Genomic DNA, 18,661 nt, shown 5'->3' on the forward strand with positions numbered 1-18,661 from the left:
CAAACTTTACTGGGTCCAAAATTTCATATGCGCAGGGCCCGGGGTGTGCCATTTATTCATATACAAGATCTGGATAAATTCATATATTAAGGACCAGATTCAGTCTGGGAAATTTTCGAGCTTATGGAAGAGAAGTGTTTCGCACTTGGAAGAGAAGTGTTTCGCACTTGGAAGAGAAGTGTTTCGAACGGAAGAGAACTTTGGGTATCAAAGTAGAGAAGTTTTTTATACAGAAGAGAAGTGTTTTTATATAGAAGAGAAATGTTGTTATACAGAAGAGAAGTGTTTTTATATAGAAGATAAGTGAACCATAGGGACCATCGTACCTTCGTTTAAACTTTTCTAAACTTAAGAATTATCTATCATGACCAACAACAGTATTGTTTTCATGTTTTGAGTCCCTTTTTCACAAAATACTACGAGCTTTGCACGAAGTTTGTTATGATAAGATGGCGCCAAATTGAAATAAATAGGGACCGGAAACATTCAACAACAAATCGAACGCGCAATATGGCGGCTTCATCTCTCTTCATGAATTTTTACTTTCTTTGTCTTTACACTCACAAAATAAATATCAATTTGTTCAGTACGTTCAATTGTATAAAATAATAAAAATGTTCTTCACATGTTTTCTACATTTCTTATTTTGATCTTTATTAACTTTTTCTTGATTCGTTATTTTGTCCAAAAACTATTCTGCCCTTTACTTCACTCCCTTGTTCTTTAAGGATTCGGTAACCCCCTTCAGGGTAATTTTTTTTACTTCACTCCCTTGTTCTTTAACATAGTATTCAGTACGCCACAAAAATAAAAACGATTTTCATAAACTGGATTTGAAATCTAAACAATGAAATATCAAGTTCAGCAAACAAAAGTTCTATTCAGGAAGTACTTGGTAGCTAGTTAAACTATATTCAAGTTTATGTAACTTGCACATAAAGCAGCACAACTTCTTTATCAACCTAGATAATTTTTCCTGTATTTTTTGCTCGTCAAACAATACAGTTGTCAGTACGTTTTCTGTTGATAAAACATAAATTTTCTGAAATTCCGCCATTTTTTGATCGTATACATTAAGGTATTCGTTATGACGCTCAACGATACCAGGGTATTTTTTGTCGTCTTCTTTCATGTCAGAAAAAACAAAAATACTGGAGACGAGGGTGGTACAGATTACTCAGAAGAGACAAAAGCATTTTTTCTGTATTAAAAACCTCGTTGTTAACGTTCTGTTTCAAATATTCACATGCGTCGTTCTTCTATGTATGTATTCAATAAATAGATTCACCATCTCGTCTGTAAAAGCACCGAAATAAAAAGTGATAAAGTTAAAAAAGCATTCAAGTGAGAAGGCGTATATCGTGTTTTCCAGGAATAAGAAACAATACACATATTTACAGATACTTTACTCGCCTCTTAATATAACTTTCTGCAAAATTTAAAGAATTTGCAAAAAATGTGTCATAATCACTACGCTTCGTCAGTGCTAGGTTGGTTCGCTTAATCTTTCCGTTACAATGTTTTGTGAGTAGGCACGCATTAATTGTACATGGCTCGAATGCGTTCAGTAAAGACACAATAATGTAGGCTCATTGCTGGGACTACTGTAAACAAATTTTGTAAGCATCTAGGCTCATAAACTAAAATGTCTGAAACTCTCGTTCAGGAGACCACACGATTTAGAAGATAAGACAACATTATTTAAAAGAAATGACAACTTTCTAAAATTATAATCAAAGGAACTCAATACACGTATAGAAAACAAATAAAGGCCTTGTTACTTGACAACTAGAAATTGAGCTTTTATTTATTACATAAGAAATAGATAAAGCTTATTTTTAAATAGACTAACAGAGTACTTTCTGGGCTTTCTTTCTTCCTGGGCGAAGATTGATTATGCTTATAAAAAATGGTGTAAATGATTTTATAATAAAAAATTTCTAAATTCTAAGTAAAACAACAACAACACTTTTTCATTTATAAGAATATGCTTCATAATAATATCAGGATGGAATTTTAGACAGAAACATACGTCTATAGTTTAGAACAATAGAGACGTAAGAATAATGATAGTGTACATCCTACTAAGGAGAGATTGTTTCTGTAAAAATTTTCTTTAATTTGTAAGTTCACATCTGACATACACAACTTTATCCAAAAGCACTCCTTTGTTTTTGTCTTGTATAATCGAGTTGAATGAAATGCTTTGAACAGTGTTTCCCAGCGTCTCCGGAATTTGATTCTCATGCAACGGTTGGAAAGAAAAATTTTCATTCTTTAGCCGCCGTGAAGGAATAATGACGGAATAGGCTTGTTGATTGTATTTCGGTTGTTCCAATAAGCGAGGAGAAGAATTGTCACATTCGTAGGTCTTTGAATTCAACTGTGACAAAACAGAAAATTTTATCAAAGAAGAAGGAGAAGTATCATTATGGTGATGCTGTGGAGGAATTGGAATTGGACGGTGATAGACATTTATGTTAGCACGGTTATACCACACAACAGAATATTGACAAAAAGAAGGCTGTGCTGATAAATTACCACCCGATATAACATGTGACGCCAAGCAGTTAATCGAACCAATGACACTATTCTCAAAAGCATCAACTTTCCATAGATACAGCGTTGGTGTATTGTGAAAATTGTCCACCATGTTTTTAAATCTGGTCTGGTAAGCACACTTTAGTGAAATACTTTCACTCAGTGATTCTTCTTTAAGTTTAAACGCATTTTTCTGTTGTTCAACACGATTTGCTGAACTTGCAACAATCTTACCCAAAACATTTTTGACTTTTCTTGTTCCATCTTCAAGTGATTTTTCAAATACATCAATCATTTTGCACAGTTGCGTATCGTCTACATATCCAGAGGCTTTCAGAGCAAGTATGGACACATTGTTCCTAACAGCTTCCATTGATTTTAGCTTGTCTCGAGCATAAGCTTTTGCTTTGCAACTGTATTGCTTCCGATGATCCATGAATACAGTATCCAACTTTCGCTGCAATCCACCCATGTCACAATCAAGTTTCAGCTTCTCCATGTCATTGTCTGTAATTACTGCATGCTTCAGCGCATTACGATCAAACTCATTAACGCTCTTATCCACATGAAGCTTCAAACTGTATATCTCCGCTTCTATATCTCGAGTGATAACTTGCAAAGAGGTTTCAATCTCTTCTTTAATTTCTTTCTCTTCCTCTTCAACTTCTTTTAAAATGGCATCCAACTTTAATTGTGCCGACTGAACTTCGCCCTTTACTTGCATATATCCTTGCAGTTTCCTCTCATTCTCAGAAACAACCATTTTCTGTAGGGAAATCATCACGTGATAGTCTCGTGATTGTTCCAGATGACTGCTGTAATCCTTGAAAATGACCTTAATATAAAAATGGACATATCATTCTTGTTGTTCAGAAGTTATGAGCAGGACTATAAAGCATAAGATTATTCCTAGCCTGAAATTTAAAAGCTAACCATAATCAACACAGGAAAGCTTGAAAATGTGTTAACTGATCAAACTAAGAATTAGGAAATATGCACTGGCTAAATACAAAATTCAATCTATTTATATTCTTAGAAAGTTTTTTTAAGGTGACGAAAGCTGTAGTTTTCCAACGTTAAAAATATTACCACTTATCTGTTCAGTCATTGTCATTGAATAACACAGATAGTATCATGTCATCAACAAGCGATTTTATACTAGGCTAAGTTCTACAGATCGACGTGCCGTTGGACGATATGTGTTGATACGTGATGGCCGGTCGATGAAAGATACTTCTGTGGAAACAGCCTAGAATAAACTCGCTTGTAGTTTTCTGTTTGTTTTCAACCCTGCTCCTTTTTGCTAATTAGGCTTTCTCAATGTTGGGGAAGAAGATTTCCCGTTTAATAGGCACAAAACATCCACAAATTTTGCCCAGAATTTAGGTGACAACTTGGTCAAAAATTGATATCAGCATTTTTGCTGATGACATCATCAAATTTAGCTAAAAATTAGCTAAAATATGGGCTTTGCAAAATAATTGTAAAATTGCTTTGTATTAACCCTATTCGGTCCGGGGGGCGGGGGGGGGGCGGATTCCGCACCCCCTGACGGTTTTTTTAATAACTCCTTATTGCTATGTTATATAGCTATGAAACTTAATGAGTTTCAATATATTTATCTATTAGACACCTGCATGCCAAATTTTTAGGTCCCATACCTTTCAGAGGCTTTGATATTGGCCATTACTCGAAACTACCCCTAAATATCTCTATGAAATCCTTATCATGGGGAAAATTTAATAACTTCTGTTAGGATTGTCCTTAGAACCTGAAACTTGCAACACAACTTTGTTTTATTAAGAAGAATCATTTTGCCTAATTTGGACACGTGATTAACCCGATTTCGCGATTTTGTCGGATTTTACCCGAAAATTGGAAAAAACCGGATTTTCGGGTAATTTTTGGTAATTTTTTATGCGATCCATGTAAAACTCGGAAAATATGTTAAATAACTTTTAATTAGCTTTCAGAAACTTCAAACAGAATGCAAAAATTCGCTCTGGAACAAACGTAATTATATTGTAGGCAGATAGTAGTATTTTTAAGAAATTTCAAGCTTCTAATGACGTCACAGAAAATGTGCTGACGCAAGCAAAAAATTATTGCTGCCATTTTGTTCCTTTTCTGACGTACTATAAGTGTGCAAAGTTTGATTTAATTTGAACAACCCTATGAAAAGTTATTGGGGGGGGGGGGGGGGGCGGATTCCGCCCCCCCCAGTCATAGTATGTTCGAAAAACCCCGAACCGAATAGGGTTAATTCACACTAATGTAAGTAACAAAAAACAGTAAGTCAATATGTGCAGAGAAATAAATGCTTCTAAAAACAATATAATCAATTTTTTTACAGATATCGGAAAAATTTCGTTTAAGTTTAAAAATTGGTTGACATGGCAACATTTGTCATACTTTTATTATCAGTTGATTTAAGTGGACAAAATTAATCTTTTGGATGATATAAGTCGATACGTAAAAAGGTTGGATTTGATTCAACATTTGTTTGCAAGGCGCATAACAAAAATAAAACAATCAAAAATACTTAAGAATAGTTATCTTTTAGACTAATCATTAAAACCAAAACAATATGTCATGTTGCATTTCTAACAAAATATCAGGGTGAACTAAAAGCCCATAAAAAGGTATAGAAGGGTTGAGTCAGCTCCCTCCACTTTTTTCTAACACAAATAGGGTTAATACAACACCTTTTTATCACAACCGCAAACTTCATATTCACAACTTATGGTGCGATATTCACATTCTGTCGAGTGCTGCATTTCCTGGAATAATGAAAACACAAATTAATGAATAGTAATTTTCTTTGGAGAAACATAAGAAAGTTCTGCTATCCTATTGTCAAGTTATTTATTACCATGTAGGGAAGTATCTTCTCTCCACAACTATAACTACATAGATTTGCCAAGTGACTGCATTTGGTTAGATGCATCTAAACAACAAATGACAGTGCTTTATATCTGAAATTTCACACCATGAAAATAACATGCTCAATTAAAACTTCTGTATACCTCCAGCTTTCCCAACTCTCCTGTCCATTGACATCCTTTTACATCTAACTTGAATGGAAAGAATCATTCGGTCGATTAGAGGCACAGATGTCACCTAAAAATATTTTTAAAATTTGGCCTTTAATTGATATTATATTTTGAACTGTTTGCCTTGAAAGCTTCTCTTTTAAGTCATGTTGGAAGACCCTTGGTTACTAAGAAAGCTTAAAGATGTACGTAATCAAGCATGACAACTGAGTACTACGGTATTTAGACATTGGAAGTTTATGGACAGTGTTTATCCAAGCAAACATAATTAGTACCTTGTTTCGTGTTATTGCAACATAGCATTTCCTGCAGGCTAGCTCTGTATTCCTGGAATATATATATATACATAAAATGTTTAAGTCTAATTTTCACAATCCTAATACAGGCGCTGATAAACGTTAAAAGACAACAAAGACAAATTAAAACCTTCATTCTATTACGTTGTTATCACTTTACTATAAAATGAGAACAAGAGAACAGCTTAATGTTACCTTTCTGATGCATCTTTCTCTAAGGCATCAAAACATCCTTGACACATAACATGTCCGCATGGTGGTTGGACAGCATTTCTCATAATCTTTAAGCAGACAAAGCAGTAAAGATCAGTAGAAACATTGCCAACAGTTTCTACCTCATAGCCAGTCATTTTTTCCCGATTAAAATCTGAAGAAAAGTTCACAAATTCCTGCTTGGAATATATATTTTAATAGAAATCAAGCTGCTAGTTTATATTCTTTTAAAAATTCTTCTAAAATAAAACTAATTTATATCATATCTCTTTAAAGAAAAACAACTTTCTCTTTTAAACGAAACTTTATTTCAACTTTCTTTTTGTTCACAAACAAATTTTCAGAACTTAATGAATAATACGCCGTGAAAGAAGACTCCACAATAGAACAATTTTTTAAATAAACAGTATCTTGATATTTTTGGCTGTAAGACAAAAATAAGACAAAAAAAGACGTAAAGCCAAAATACACGATACAGTCTTTTTTACTATTTTTAGCATACGATATTCGTACTGTGTATGTAATCTAAACAATACACTTATGTAAACAAAGCATTTATGCACCACAAAGCATATATGCACCATGAAGCTTATATGCACCACAACGCATACATGCACCATGAAGCATATATACACCACAAAGTATATATGCACCACAATACATACATGCACCACAAAGCATATATGCACCACAAAGTATATATGCACCGCTTTGCTGCAAACTAAGAATTTGCTCATAACAAATATCGTCTTCATGGTATTTGGTATTTATGCATGTATATTTGACGGAACCAAAACGGAAGTAAGTCTATTTTGACTTACAACTTAAAAGAATAAAAACGTTGCACAAGTCCTAACATATAAAACTAGCAGTAACGACAGGTAGCAGTAACGCTTTTAACCTTCGAAAATCCACATGATTAGTTACTAAATATTATTTTCAGACTAAATATACTTCTTTTTATCAAAGCACTTTTGCCAAAATTTTATAGCTATAAAACTATTGTCTTTAGTTAAAATATTCAGTATTAAAAATCTTTAAACACAAAACGTCGATATCAATTATTTAATATTGACGTTTTGCGCTGTTAGACCTATATTTTAACGGAGTAGGTTTTAAATTTGATGTTAGTGATATTTTTAAAACAATGCTTTATCTTCCGATTTCAGTTCGATAGAAGTTGTTCACATGTTTAGGACCAGTACTAGCGATAGTTATCATGACTGAACTTGAGATTATTATTAGGCCACCCATCAATGATCACGTCATTAAGTTTTACTCCAGATGCGTAGACGATGCTCTCCTACTGTTAGAACATGAAGACATTCAACATGTACACCGCGCCCATAACAGCTTCGATATTAATCTACAGTTTAACGTAGACACTTTTGAAAACGAAGTACCACACTTCCTAGACATAGAAATTGCACCTGATGGTCTGTCAATTTTCCGAAATGACACCAAAACTGGCTTGTAAACTAATTACAACAGCTATACACCGTGGAATTATCGTAAAGCTTGGATGCGAAGCTTAGTTAACCGTGCAACTAAAACCTGTTCTCCTGCTAAATTGAAAGATGAACTTTAAAGATGAACAATGGTTTACAAGCGTCAAGAGTTCTTATTTAACGTTTTAATTACCTTCAAAATTTCTTTTTTTACTGAACTTTCTTGTAACATTTCATTCTGCTGAAAGATGTGTTGGATGTAACACGAAATATACATAAATTTTAAAATAAATTCATTCGTCCTATATTATCTGATTAGGATACTTTGACTTTATGAATTCAATTTTCGGACTTGCATTTACTCTCTATTATATTAAATTGTCAGCTAGAAATTGTTTTTTAAATTAAATTTACTTACATAAAATACTGAGTAAATAATGCAGTTGTTTGGACATACCTATGCCATCTCTGGTAGTTTACAGGTCAGGATATGTTTTCCTGGGAAAGCAAACATATTACACCCATACAAAATTTTTAATAAGGAGTGGGTTTCAACTAAGCGTTTAAAGACTATAACACACAATTTGAAATGATCGTTCTAAAATGATCGTGTAAACAAAATGAAGAAAAGTACCTGTCATGATTTGAATCCTAACTAAATGTGGTTGATACAAGTAAAAGGGGTAAAGCATGGATTATAAAACAAATAGATTTAGCGCCGTATTTTTAAACCAAAAGTTTCGTACAAAAGACTTTACTAAATCAAAAACTTAAAGGGTAGTCTCTATTATTACAATGCATTGTCGTAATTTCTATTGCTAAAATATAACGTATTCAATGTTGTAGAATTAATTGCGGGGACTGACGTCCAATATTATACAATCATATACAAGAAGATAATAAATAGTTAACGCGTTTGTATTGATTATGTTTAGATACACAGAAAGTAAAAAAGCTCATGGTTATATTTGCACAATATAATGTAGCGGTGTAAACTTAACTCCTTATTTTTGATTGTCAAACTAGCTCAACGGAGCAACAAACTTCTCGAGCTGAGAGTCAACAAGCAACAATTGAGCCTGTGAGATATAGAAAGTTAATCATCATTGAGGCTTGTCCAAAATTTGCGTTGCTTAAAAAAGAAACGTGTATGATGTATTTAGGATTGACATGTATCTATTGTCGTACCTTTTCAATGTTTGTAACTTTACATGTATTCGTTTCCACCTTTGTTGCTGTTGTTGTTTTAAATGTTTTTTTTTTGTGTGTATGTTGTTTCGAATTGTCTTTGATGAAAGCATTTGCAAGGTTTTTGTTAATTCTGTTGTAACGCTATTAACTTGAAAAACATGTTCTTTGTTCTTGATAAATTTTAATAAAACAATTACAAGGCCGAATAAGCATTTGTAAATGGACGAAATTTTCTCAATTATCAGCTTTCTTTCAAAGTTATAAAGTTAAAAAGTGAGGTGAACTGGTGGAAAGTGGCTTTATGGGAATAACTTACTTCGTGAAAAGTTTTAGAAAAATTTTGGCAAATAATATCTAATTTTTTTATGACCTGACAAACCACGCGCTGAAAAGAAGTTTGAAGTAACTCAAGTGGTTATTTCAAGAACAAGTGTTCGCATGCGTCATATGAAAGAAAATAATTTTTAAATACAGACAAATGATATACCATTGGATTTTGTGTATGAACTCAATAGATAGATTCACTATCTCGTCTGTAAAAGCACCGAAATAAAAAGTGATAAAGTTAAAAAAGCATTCAAGTGAGAAGGCGTATATCGTGTTTTCCAGGAATAAGAAACAATACACATATTTACAGATACTTTACTCGCCTCTTAATATAACTTTCTGCAAAATTTAAAGAATTTGCAAAAAATGTGTCATAATCACTACGCTTCGTCAGTGCTAGGTTGGTTCGCTTAATCTTTCCGTTACAATGTTTTGTGGGTAGGCACGCATTAATTGTACATGGCTCGAATGCGTTCAGTAAAGACACATTAATGTAGGCTCATTGCTGGGACTACTGTAAACAAATTTTGTAGGCATTTAGGCTCGTAAACTAAAATGTCTGAAACTCTCGTTCAGGAGACCACACGATTTAGAAGATAAGACAACATTATTTAAAAGAAATGACAACTTTCTAAAATTATGATCAAAGGAACTCAATACACGTATAGAAAACAAATAAAGGCCTTATTACTTGACAACTAGAAATTGAGCTTTTATTTATTACATAAGAAATAGATAAAGCTTATTTTTAAATAGACTAACAGAGTACTTTATCCTGGGCGTAGATTGATTATGCTTATAAAAAATGGTGTAAATGATTTAATAATAAAAAATTTCTAAATTCTGAGTAAAACAACAACAACACTTCTTCATTTATAAGAATATGCTTCATAATAATATCAGGATGGAATTTTAGACAGAAACATACGTCTATAGTTTAGAACAATAGAGACGTAAGAATAATGATAGTGTACATCCTACTAAGGAGAGATTGTTTCTGTAAAAATTTTCTTTAATTTGTAAGTTCACATCTGACATACACAACATCATCCACAAGCACTCCTTTGTTTTTGTCTTGTATAGTTGAGTTGAATGAAATGCTTTGCACGGTTTTTTTTAGCATTTTCTGAATTTCATTCTCCTGCAGCTTTTGGAAAGAAACATTTTCATTCACTAGCCGCCGTGGAGAAATGGGCTGGTTACTAACCACGGTATAACTAACCACGTTTTGATTGTAATTCGGTTGTCCCAATAAGCGAGGAGAAAAATTGTCACATTCGTAGGTCTTTGAATTCAACTGTGACAAAACAGAAAATTTTATCAAAGAAGAAGGAGGAATTGAAATTGGACGGTGATAGACAGTTATGTTAGCACGGTTATACCACACAACAGAATATTGACAAAAAGAAGGCTGTGCTGATAAATTACCACCCGATATAACATGTGACGCCAAGCAGTTAATCGAACCAATGACACTATTCTCAAAAGCATCAACTTTCCATAGATACAGCGTTGGTGTATTGTGAAAATTGTCCACCATATTTTTAAATCTGGTCTGGTAAGCACACTTTAGTGAAATACTTTCACTCAGTGATTCTTCTTCAAGTTTAAACGCATTTTTCAGTTGTTCAACACGATTTGCTGAACTTGCAACAATCTTACCCAAAACATTTTTGACTTTTCTTGTTCCATCTTCAAGTGATTTTTCAAATACATCAATCATTTTGCACAGTTGCGTATCGTCTACATATCCAGAGGCTTTCAGAGCAAGTATGGACACATTGTTCCTAACAGCTTCCATTGATTTTAGCTTGTCTCGAGCATAAGCTTTTGCTTTGCAACTGTATTGCTTCCGATGATCCATGAATACAGTATCCAACTTTCGCTGCAATCCACCCATGTCACAATCAAGTTTCAGCTTCTCCATGTCATTGTCTGTAATTACTGCATGCTTCAGCGCATTACGATCAAACTCATTAACGCTCTTATCCACATGAAGCTTCAAACTGTATATCTCCGCTTCTATATCTCGAGTGATAACTTGCAAAGAGGTTTCAATCTCTTCTTTAATTTCGTTCTCTTCCTCTTCAACTTCTTTTAAAATGGCATCCAACTTTAATTGTGCCGACTGAACTTCGCCCTTTACTTGCATATACCCTTGCAGTTTCCTCTCATTCTCAGAAACAACCATTTTCTGTAGGGAAATCATCACGTGATAGTCTCGTGATTGTTCCAGATGACTGCTGTAATCCTTGAAAATGACCTTAATATAAAAATGGACATATCATTCTTGTTGTTCAGAAGTTATGAGCAGGACTATAAAGCATAAGATTATTCCTAGCCTGAAATTTAAAAGCTAACCATAATCAACACAGGAAAGCTTGAAAATGTGTTAACTGATCAAACTAAGAATTAGGAAATATGCACTGGCTAAATACAAAATTCAATCTATTTATATTCTTAGAAAGTTTTTTTAAGGTGACGAAAGCTGTAGTTTTCCAACGTTAAAAATATTACCACTTATCTGTTCAGTCATTGTCATTGAATAACACAGATAGTATCATGTCATCAACAAGCGATTTTATACTAGGCTAAGTTCTACAGATCGACGTGCCGTTGGACGATATGTGTTGATACGTGATGGCCGGTCGATGACAGATACTTCTGTGGAAACAGCCTAGAATAAACTCGCTTGTAGTTTTCTGTTTGTTTTCAACCCTGCTCCTTTTTGCTAATTAGGCTTTCTCAATGTTGGGGAAGAAGATTTCCCGTTTAATAGGCACAAAACATCCACAAATTTTGCCCAGAATTTAGGTGAGAACTTGGTCAAAAATTGATATCAGCATTTTTGCTGATGACATCATCAAATTTAGCTAAAAATTAGCTGAAATATGGGCTTTGCAAAATAATTGTAAAATTGCTTTGTATTAACCCTATTCGGTCCGGGGGGCGGGGGAGGGGCGGATTCTGCACCCCCTGACGGTTTTTTTAATAACTCCTTATTGCTATGTTATATAGCTATGAAACTTAATGAGTTTCAATATATTTATCTATTAGACACCTGCATGCCAAATTTTTAGGTCCCATACCTTTCAGAGGCTTTGATATTGGCCATTACTCGAAACTCCCCCTAAATATCTCTATGAAATCCTTATCATGGGGAAAATTTAATAACTTCTGTTAGGATTGTCCTTAGAACCTGAAACTTGCAACACAACTTTGTTTTATTAAGAAGAATCATTTTGCCTAATTTGGACACGTGATTAACCCGATTTCGCGATTTTGTCGGATTTTACCCGAAAATTGGAAAAAACCGGATTTTCGGGTAATTTTTGGTAATTTTTTATGCGATCCATGTAAAACTCGGAAAATATGTTAAATAACTTTTATTTAGCTTTCAGAAACTTCAAACAGAATGCAAAAATTCGCTCTGGAACAAACGTAATTATATTGTAGGCAGATAGTAGTATTTTTAAGAAATTTCAAGCTTCTAATGACGTCACAGAAAATGTGCTGACGCAAGCAAAAAATTATTGCCGCCATTTTGTTCCTTTTGTGACGTACTATAAGTGTGCAAAGTTTGATTTAATTTGAACAACCCTATGAAAAGTTATTGGGGGGGCCCCCCCCAGTCATAGTATGTTCGAAAAACCCCGAACCGAATAGGGTTAATTCACACTAATGTAAGTAACAAAAAACAGTAAGTCAATATGTGCAGAGAAATAAATGCTTCTAAAAACAATAATCAATTTTTTTACAGAAATCGGAAAAATTTCGTTTAAGTTTAAAAATTGGTTGACATGGCAACATTTGTCATACTTTTATTATCAGTTGATTTAAGTGGACAAACTTAATCTTTTGGATGATATGAGTCGATACGTAAAAAGGTTGGATTTGATTCAACATTTGTTTGCAAGGCGCATAACAAAAATAAAACAATCAAAAATACTTAAGAATAGTTATCTTTTAGACTAATCATTAAAACCAAAACAATATGTCATGTTGCATTTCTAACAAAATATCAGGGTGAACTAAAAGCCCATAAAAAGGTATAGAAGGGTTGAGTCAGCTCCCTCCACTTTTTTCTAACACAAATAGGGTTAATACAACACCTTTTTATCACAACCGCAAACTTCATATTCACAACTTATGGTGCGATATTCACATTCTGTCGAGTGCTGCATTTCCTGGAATAATGAAAACACAAATTAATGAATAGTAATTTTCTTTGGAGAAACATAAGAAAGTTCTGCTATCCTATTGTCAAGTTATTTATTACCATGCAGGGAAGTATCTTCTCTCCACAACCATAACTACAAAGATTTGCCAAGTGACTGCATTTGGTTAGATGCATCTAAACAACAAATGACAGTGCTTTATATCTGAAATTTCACATCATGAAAATAACATGCTCAATTAAAACTTCTGTATACCTCCAGCTTTCCCAACTCTCCCGTCCATTGACATCCTTTTACATGATGAATACATCTAACTTGAATGGAAAGAATCATTCGGTCGATTAGAGGCACAGATGTCACCTAAAAATATTTTTAAAATTTGGCCTTTAATTGATATTATATTTTGAACTGTTTGCCTTGAAAGCTTCTCTTTTAAGTCGTGTTGGAAGACCCTTGGTTACTAAGAAAGCTTAAAAATGTACGTAATCAAGCATGACAACTGAGTACTACGGTATTTAGACATTGGAAGTTTATGGACAGTGTTTATCCAAGCAAACATAATTAGTACCTTGTTTCGTGTTATTGCAACATAGCATTTCCTGCAGGCTAGCTCTGTATTCCTGGAATATATATATATACATAAAATGTTTAACTCTAATTTTCACAATCCTAATACAGGCGCTGATAAACGTTAAAAGACAAGAAAGACAAATTAAAACCTTCATTCTATTACGTTGTTATCACTTTACTATAAAATGAGAACAAGAGAACAGCTTAATGTTACCTTTCTGATGCATCTTTCTCTAAGGCATCAAAACATCCTTGACACATAACATGTCCGCATGGTGGTTGGACAGCATTTCTCATAATCTTTAAGCAGACAAAGCAGTAAAGATCAGTAGAAACATTGCCAACAGTTTCTACCTCATAACCAGTCATGTTTTCCCGATTAAAATCTGAAGAAAATTCCTGCTTGGAATATATATTTTAATAGAAATCAAGCAACAAGTTTATATATTTGCAAAATTCTTTTTAAATAAAACATTCCTTTGTGATATGTCTTTTTGAGAAAAAACAAAATTTTTAGGGCTCTATAACTTATACCATAGAGACGCACTGAAAGAAGACTCAGCAATAAAAAATCATTTAATAAACAACATCTTGACATGATTGGCAGAAAGACAATGCAACTAATTGCCTATCAGATGTTGTTAAAGGGCACCCCAGTGAAAAAATTTTTTTTGAAAAAAATGTTATTTTAATAAGACAATACATAAATATGTCAGAATAAACCTTTTATATACATCTTAATTTTTATATCTTTTTTTATCTTAATCGGGTCTGTAAACAGGGTCGCATACAAAATGATACTATGCCAATAAACTGTAAGCAAGAATAGAAAATCAAATATTCATACCTTACTCAACGGTTTCACTTTATTCGTCAGAAATGTGAAAAATAATTTCAAAAAAAATGGCCGCCGCTATGATCTGGAAGGACAGTGTGCTTCGTCCACTAAGTAAATTCGGTCCAGTCCTCAAAGTACTTGTGATGTCATAAGAAAGTACCTAACTTTGCCGTTTAATACAAAACAAGAAAGAAAATATAAGAATCTCAACTTGCCTAACTAATAAAAGCCTTTCTAAAAGAATTAACAACTTCCTTGCAACAAGAACTTCCTCTTTTTTTTCGTAGTAATGTTTTTCTCGGAAAATCGAGGCAATTTGATTATTGCATCAGCCATAACATTAGCGCTCTACCACGGATGTCCAATATAAACAATTATTTCCAGCTTATATTTAGCATTTTTATTAACACAACGGTAGAGTTCCTTAAATAGCTAATCCAAGTTAGCCTCGAAATGATAAATCTTCTTATCTTCCGTGGCGGGACCCTTGAGCGAGACGAAGAAACGGCGGGAAAATTCCATAAACAAGACTGCCAGTCGCTATGCCGTTTTGTGTGGCTTTTGGTTGTTCAAATCAAACAGAAAACAACAAAAATGTTTCTTTCCACACCATGCCTAAAAAGCAATCATTATTTAAAAAGTGGGAAGTGGCTATTGGGAGAACAGATTTACCTCCAAGTGGAAGATTATGTTCTGATCATTTTGAACAGTCGTGTTATGTCTCGACAACAACATTAAAACAGGAACTTTGTGGTGACTTGTATTCAGCACGTAAAGGTACCCGTCGCCGATTGACACCTGATGCCGTGCCAACCTTGTTTAAACATAAGGAAAATAAAAATAAGGAGAGAAGCACTTCTGTTGGCCGATCTACACGTGCTGAACATGTTAGGGTAAGATTACATTGGTAATTAATTGTAAAGTCATCTGCGTTATTATCTTGATACTTTTTAATTTAGATTGTTACAGAGGCAATGGCTTCATTCGAATGTGAAACAGATGCTCCTGTAGTTTATCAGGACGATACATCTGAGATAGAGCCTATAACATCAGAGGACCATTTTCAGGTATTCAGTTACTATCCATGGCTGTAGCTGTGCATGTATTGCTACAGATTTCATATAAGTTACGTCGCATATTATTTTCAGAATGCTGAAGTTCAAACTGATAGAATTTACAACGTCCACGCTCAGACAGATACAACAAACCTGAGACGAGTAACAACTACAGATTTCGGTTGCAATTTCAAGGAAATCATTTGCAAAGCAAACGTTTCAACACAAACTGACTTTGATAATAATAATAATACACAGTTAGAACAATCCAGGTAAGCACCAACAGTTAGCAATATTAATTGAAAGAAGGCATTTTCGTTGGGGTGTTTTTTTTACTTATGATAATATATTTTATCGTAGATTGTTGCAGTTTTGCACATCGACGCCCAATCGCCGTGATTATTCTTTTAGAGATACAGAAAGTGGTTGCAGTGACGATGATATGTCATCCTCGACCTTTGGTTTTTCTTCAAGTCAGTTTAAAATTATTTATGGGTGTGTGGTGTATCTTGTTGACAGTATTTACTTGCGCGTGTATTTTTAAATTTTGTAGCGAATTCTAGCATTTTGATAGATGAAGATAATTCGCTGAACGTTACTTCAGATGTTGCTGATGACAATGTTGTACCTGCATCGAATGCGGGAGAAACCGATGAAAAAAAAGATGAACGTAAAACAGATGATGGATGGAAAGAAAAAAGTGTTGAAGGTATGTACAACTCGTTCTCTGGGGACGAGAGTGAGTTTTGTATTCACTTATAATTATTTGAGTACACTGGTCTCATTCAGGTACTTCACAACTGAAGGAAAGTTTTTTATCTGAAACAAGTGAAGTTGGCAATGATACAAATGATTCCGATTTTGACCCAACAGTTCATGGTGCATCCAGAAGTTTCGAAGAAAGTGAATCCGATATCAATGAATTCGCCGAAAATACATATGATCACAACAACAGATGCTTTATCGTGTATGGAAGTCAAATTGATGTGTTATTGAACAGATGTTCAAAGTGTGGGTCGCTTGTGAACAAGTCAACAATTCGCGAATCATTTCGTAAAGGTTCCCAGCTTTATCTCCACATTACATGTACCAAAGGCTGCACTTATATTTGGAAATCTCAACCAGATTTCAAATGTGTGAAAGGTCAGGGAAATCTTGATATTGCTGCTGCCGTAAAAAAAGTGTAGTTGCCGTCTTCTTCTTCGAATTCGGCCCTTATACGGCTAACAGCGCAAGATGGTATAACCCGTCTAACATGGCGACCTAACTTATCATGTATCCACCAGGTAAACTGTCTATATGCTGCATATCTATACGATCTAAAAGTAAAAATAAATGAACCTATCTTTAATCCATAACGAAATACAGTTTCATATGTGCAAAAAGTTACCCTACTTGTTTGGAACGTTATTCCTGCGCGGCAAATAAGCTCCTTCTCTATCTGCCAAGTTCACCAGCGATGTCCACAAAACCTCGACGTTAAGGCACACTGGACTAAAACCTGGATGATCAATTATACAGCCTAATGATAAGAATATTTTTATTGTTACTATTTCTAATATGTGAAATTGTTAGATGTTTTATCCGCCGAAAAAGAAATTGACTCACCAATATTCTCCTTTTCAATCATCCGTTTTGTTTCTTCGACCTCTACACAACAAATGCATTCAATAGGAAAATACTTTTTTTGGCAATGTCCACATTTGCACCACGTTTCACTATCCACGTCGCATCTTCCCTGTTTTCCCATCTCTCTTTCTACATCACTCTCATTTGCCTCGCTACTGCAGTCAGTCCATTCATCTTCCCCACCCTCTGATATAACGACTGGCTCAAAAAGGTATGGTAAAATATCCTCTGCCGTTTTTACAGTTGTAGATTCCGCCATTATTGACATGTGAAATGAGCTCGTTTACCACAAGAACTTATTTACGCATTTTTCTGGTACAAGAATTATCGGCCAGCTTGGTTCATACTTTCTTATGACATCATAACAAAAATATAGACTGGCGCGAGTTTGAACATCGAGACGGAAAGGAAAGCAGAAGTGGAGAAGGAGGAACAGGGAAGCTGTAGAAGAATTTGAAGGGTATGACTTTTTTCCATATCTTTCGAAGCAAAAGAATGCGACTTTCGTTATTATTGGCATGATAGGAATGTATCACTAAAATATCATTTTCAATGCAGGAATCCCTTTAAAGTCGAGGGAGCTAGGTTCGAATAAATGAGCAAACGTCACATCGTGCAGAAAGTCCGTGAGCTCAGTAGCACACCTTCTAAAAGTTTGTTTACTTACTGTTTACATTGTTTGTTGATAAGACGTCTTGTCATAATGATGAAGATTATAACTCAAAAAACTTAGAATTGGATAATTCTCTTCATAAAAAGACTTTACAAAGCCACAGCCACACGACTTAGAACCTTCTCACAAGGGAGAAATTAATGATGCAAAGTGACGAGCTGTCTTTTACTGACTCAAAGCAACGTTCTTAGCAAAATATTTTCTTTTTAAAGAAAAAATATTTAACCCTTTTTTAACATTCGTTTCGTCAAAAAACTTTATCCTTCGCTTCAGTAAAGGCCAAGATACATTTGAGATTTCTATTTCGAAACTGTCTGTTTTTTTTTTTTCATTTCAGAAATTTTTATTTCAGAAATATTTAGAAATATTTTGAAACATTTCGAAAGCTTTCGAAAGTATTTCGGATTGCTCTAAATCATGAAAATCATGTATATATAAAGCATAAAGAAAGTGAAACTTCCTTTCATATCATAAACATTACGAAACTCACTGATCGTCGCCATTTTAATAAAGTATACAAAGGCTTCTGGTATTACGTAATTTCCAATAATTACCTAGCCAACTTCATTCCCAGGGCCGAATTGAGCTCTCTTTTATTATTGACATAAAACTTTAGATAGAGTAGATATTTTAAAAGAGCACTGGGGAA

At 34.0% G+C, this 18,661-nt stretch overlaps 4 protein-coding genes across 6 annotated transcripts; 1 reads left to right on the forward strand and 3 right to left on the reverse strand.

Annotated features, from left to right (window-relative positions):
• Positions 1-1,969: 1,969 nt before the first annotated feature.
• LOC130635533 (uncharacterized) lies at positions 1,970-6,394 on the reverse strand. Its single transcript, XM_057444888.1, has 6 exons — positions 6,086-6,394; positions 5,870-5,921; positions 5,568-5,661; positions 5,414-5,488; positions 5,247-5,321; positions 1,970-3,376 (listed from the first exon to the last, which is right to left on the reverse strand). Exons 4-6 carry the CDS (start codon positions 5,486-5,488, stop codon positions 2,117-2,119), a joined length of 1,410 nt encoding a protein of 469 aa, XP_057300871.1. The 5' UTR covers positions 5,568-5,661; positions 5,870-5,921; positions 6,086-6,394; the 3' UTR covers positions 1,970-2,116.
• A 3,540-nt stretch (positions 6,395-9,934) lies between these two features.
• LOC130635531 (uncharacterized) lies at positions 9,935-15,000 on the reverse strand. 3 transcript variants are annotated; one of them, XM_057444887.1, is made up of 7 exons: positions 14,871-15,000; positions 14,032-14,203; positions 13,816-13,867; positions 13,503-13,607; positions 13,349-13,423; positions 13,182-13,256; positions 9,935-11,332 (listed from the first exon to the last, which is right to left on the reverse strand). In XM_057444887.1, the coding sequence occupies exons 2-7, from the start codon at positions 14,184-14,186 to the stop codon at positions 10,082-10,084; spliced, it is 1,713 nt and encodes a 570-aa protein (XP_057300870.1). In that variant the 5' UTR covers positions 14,187-14,203; positions 14,871-15,000; the 3' UTR covers positions 9,935-10,081. The 3 variants fall into 3 exon arrangements, with proteins under 3 accessions (XP_057300870.1, XP_057300868.1, XP_057300869.1); XM_057444885.1 differs by having other exon boundaries at positions 14,665-14,922; XM_057444886.1 differs by having other exon boundaries at positions 14,032-14,216; positions 14,665-14,922.
• Positions 15,001-15,197: 197 nt separating this feature from the next.
• LOC130635493 (THAP domain-containing protein 1 A-like) lies at positions 15,198-15,566 on the forward strand. The gene has a single exon (XM_057444826.1). It carries the CDS (start codon positions 15,198-15,200, stop codon positions 15,564-15,566), a length of 369 nt encoding a protein of 122 aa, XP_057300809.1.
• A 718-nt stretch (positions 15,567-16,284) lies between these two features.
• Positions 16,285-18,478, reverse strand: LOC130635535 (P2X purinoceptor 7-like). The gene is made up of 3 exons (XM_057444892.1): positions 17,319-18,478; positions 17,106-17,232; positions 16,285-17,029 (listed from the first exon to the last, which is right to left on the reverse strand). Exons 1-3 carry the CDS (start codon positions 17,605-17,607, stop codon positions 16,855-16,857), a joined length of 591 nt encoding a protein of 196 aa, XP_057300875.1. The 5' UTR covers positions 17,608-18,478; the 3' UTR covers positions 16,285-16,854.
• Between the last annotated feature and the right edge of the window lie 183 nt (positions 18,479-18,661).

Source organism: Hydractinia symbiolongicarpus, chromosome 3, assembly GCF_029227915.1.
Source record: "Hydractinia symbiolongicarpus strain clone_291-10 chromosome 3, HSymV2.1, whole genome shotgun sequence".
Taxonomy (NCBI): Eukaryota; Metazoa; Cnidaria; class Hydrozoa; order Anthoathecata; family Hydractiniidae; genus Hydractinia; species Hydractinia symbiolongicarpus.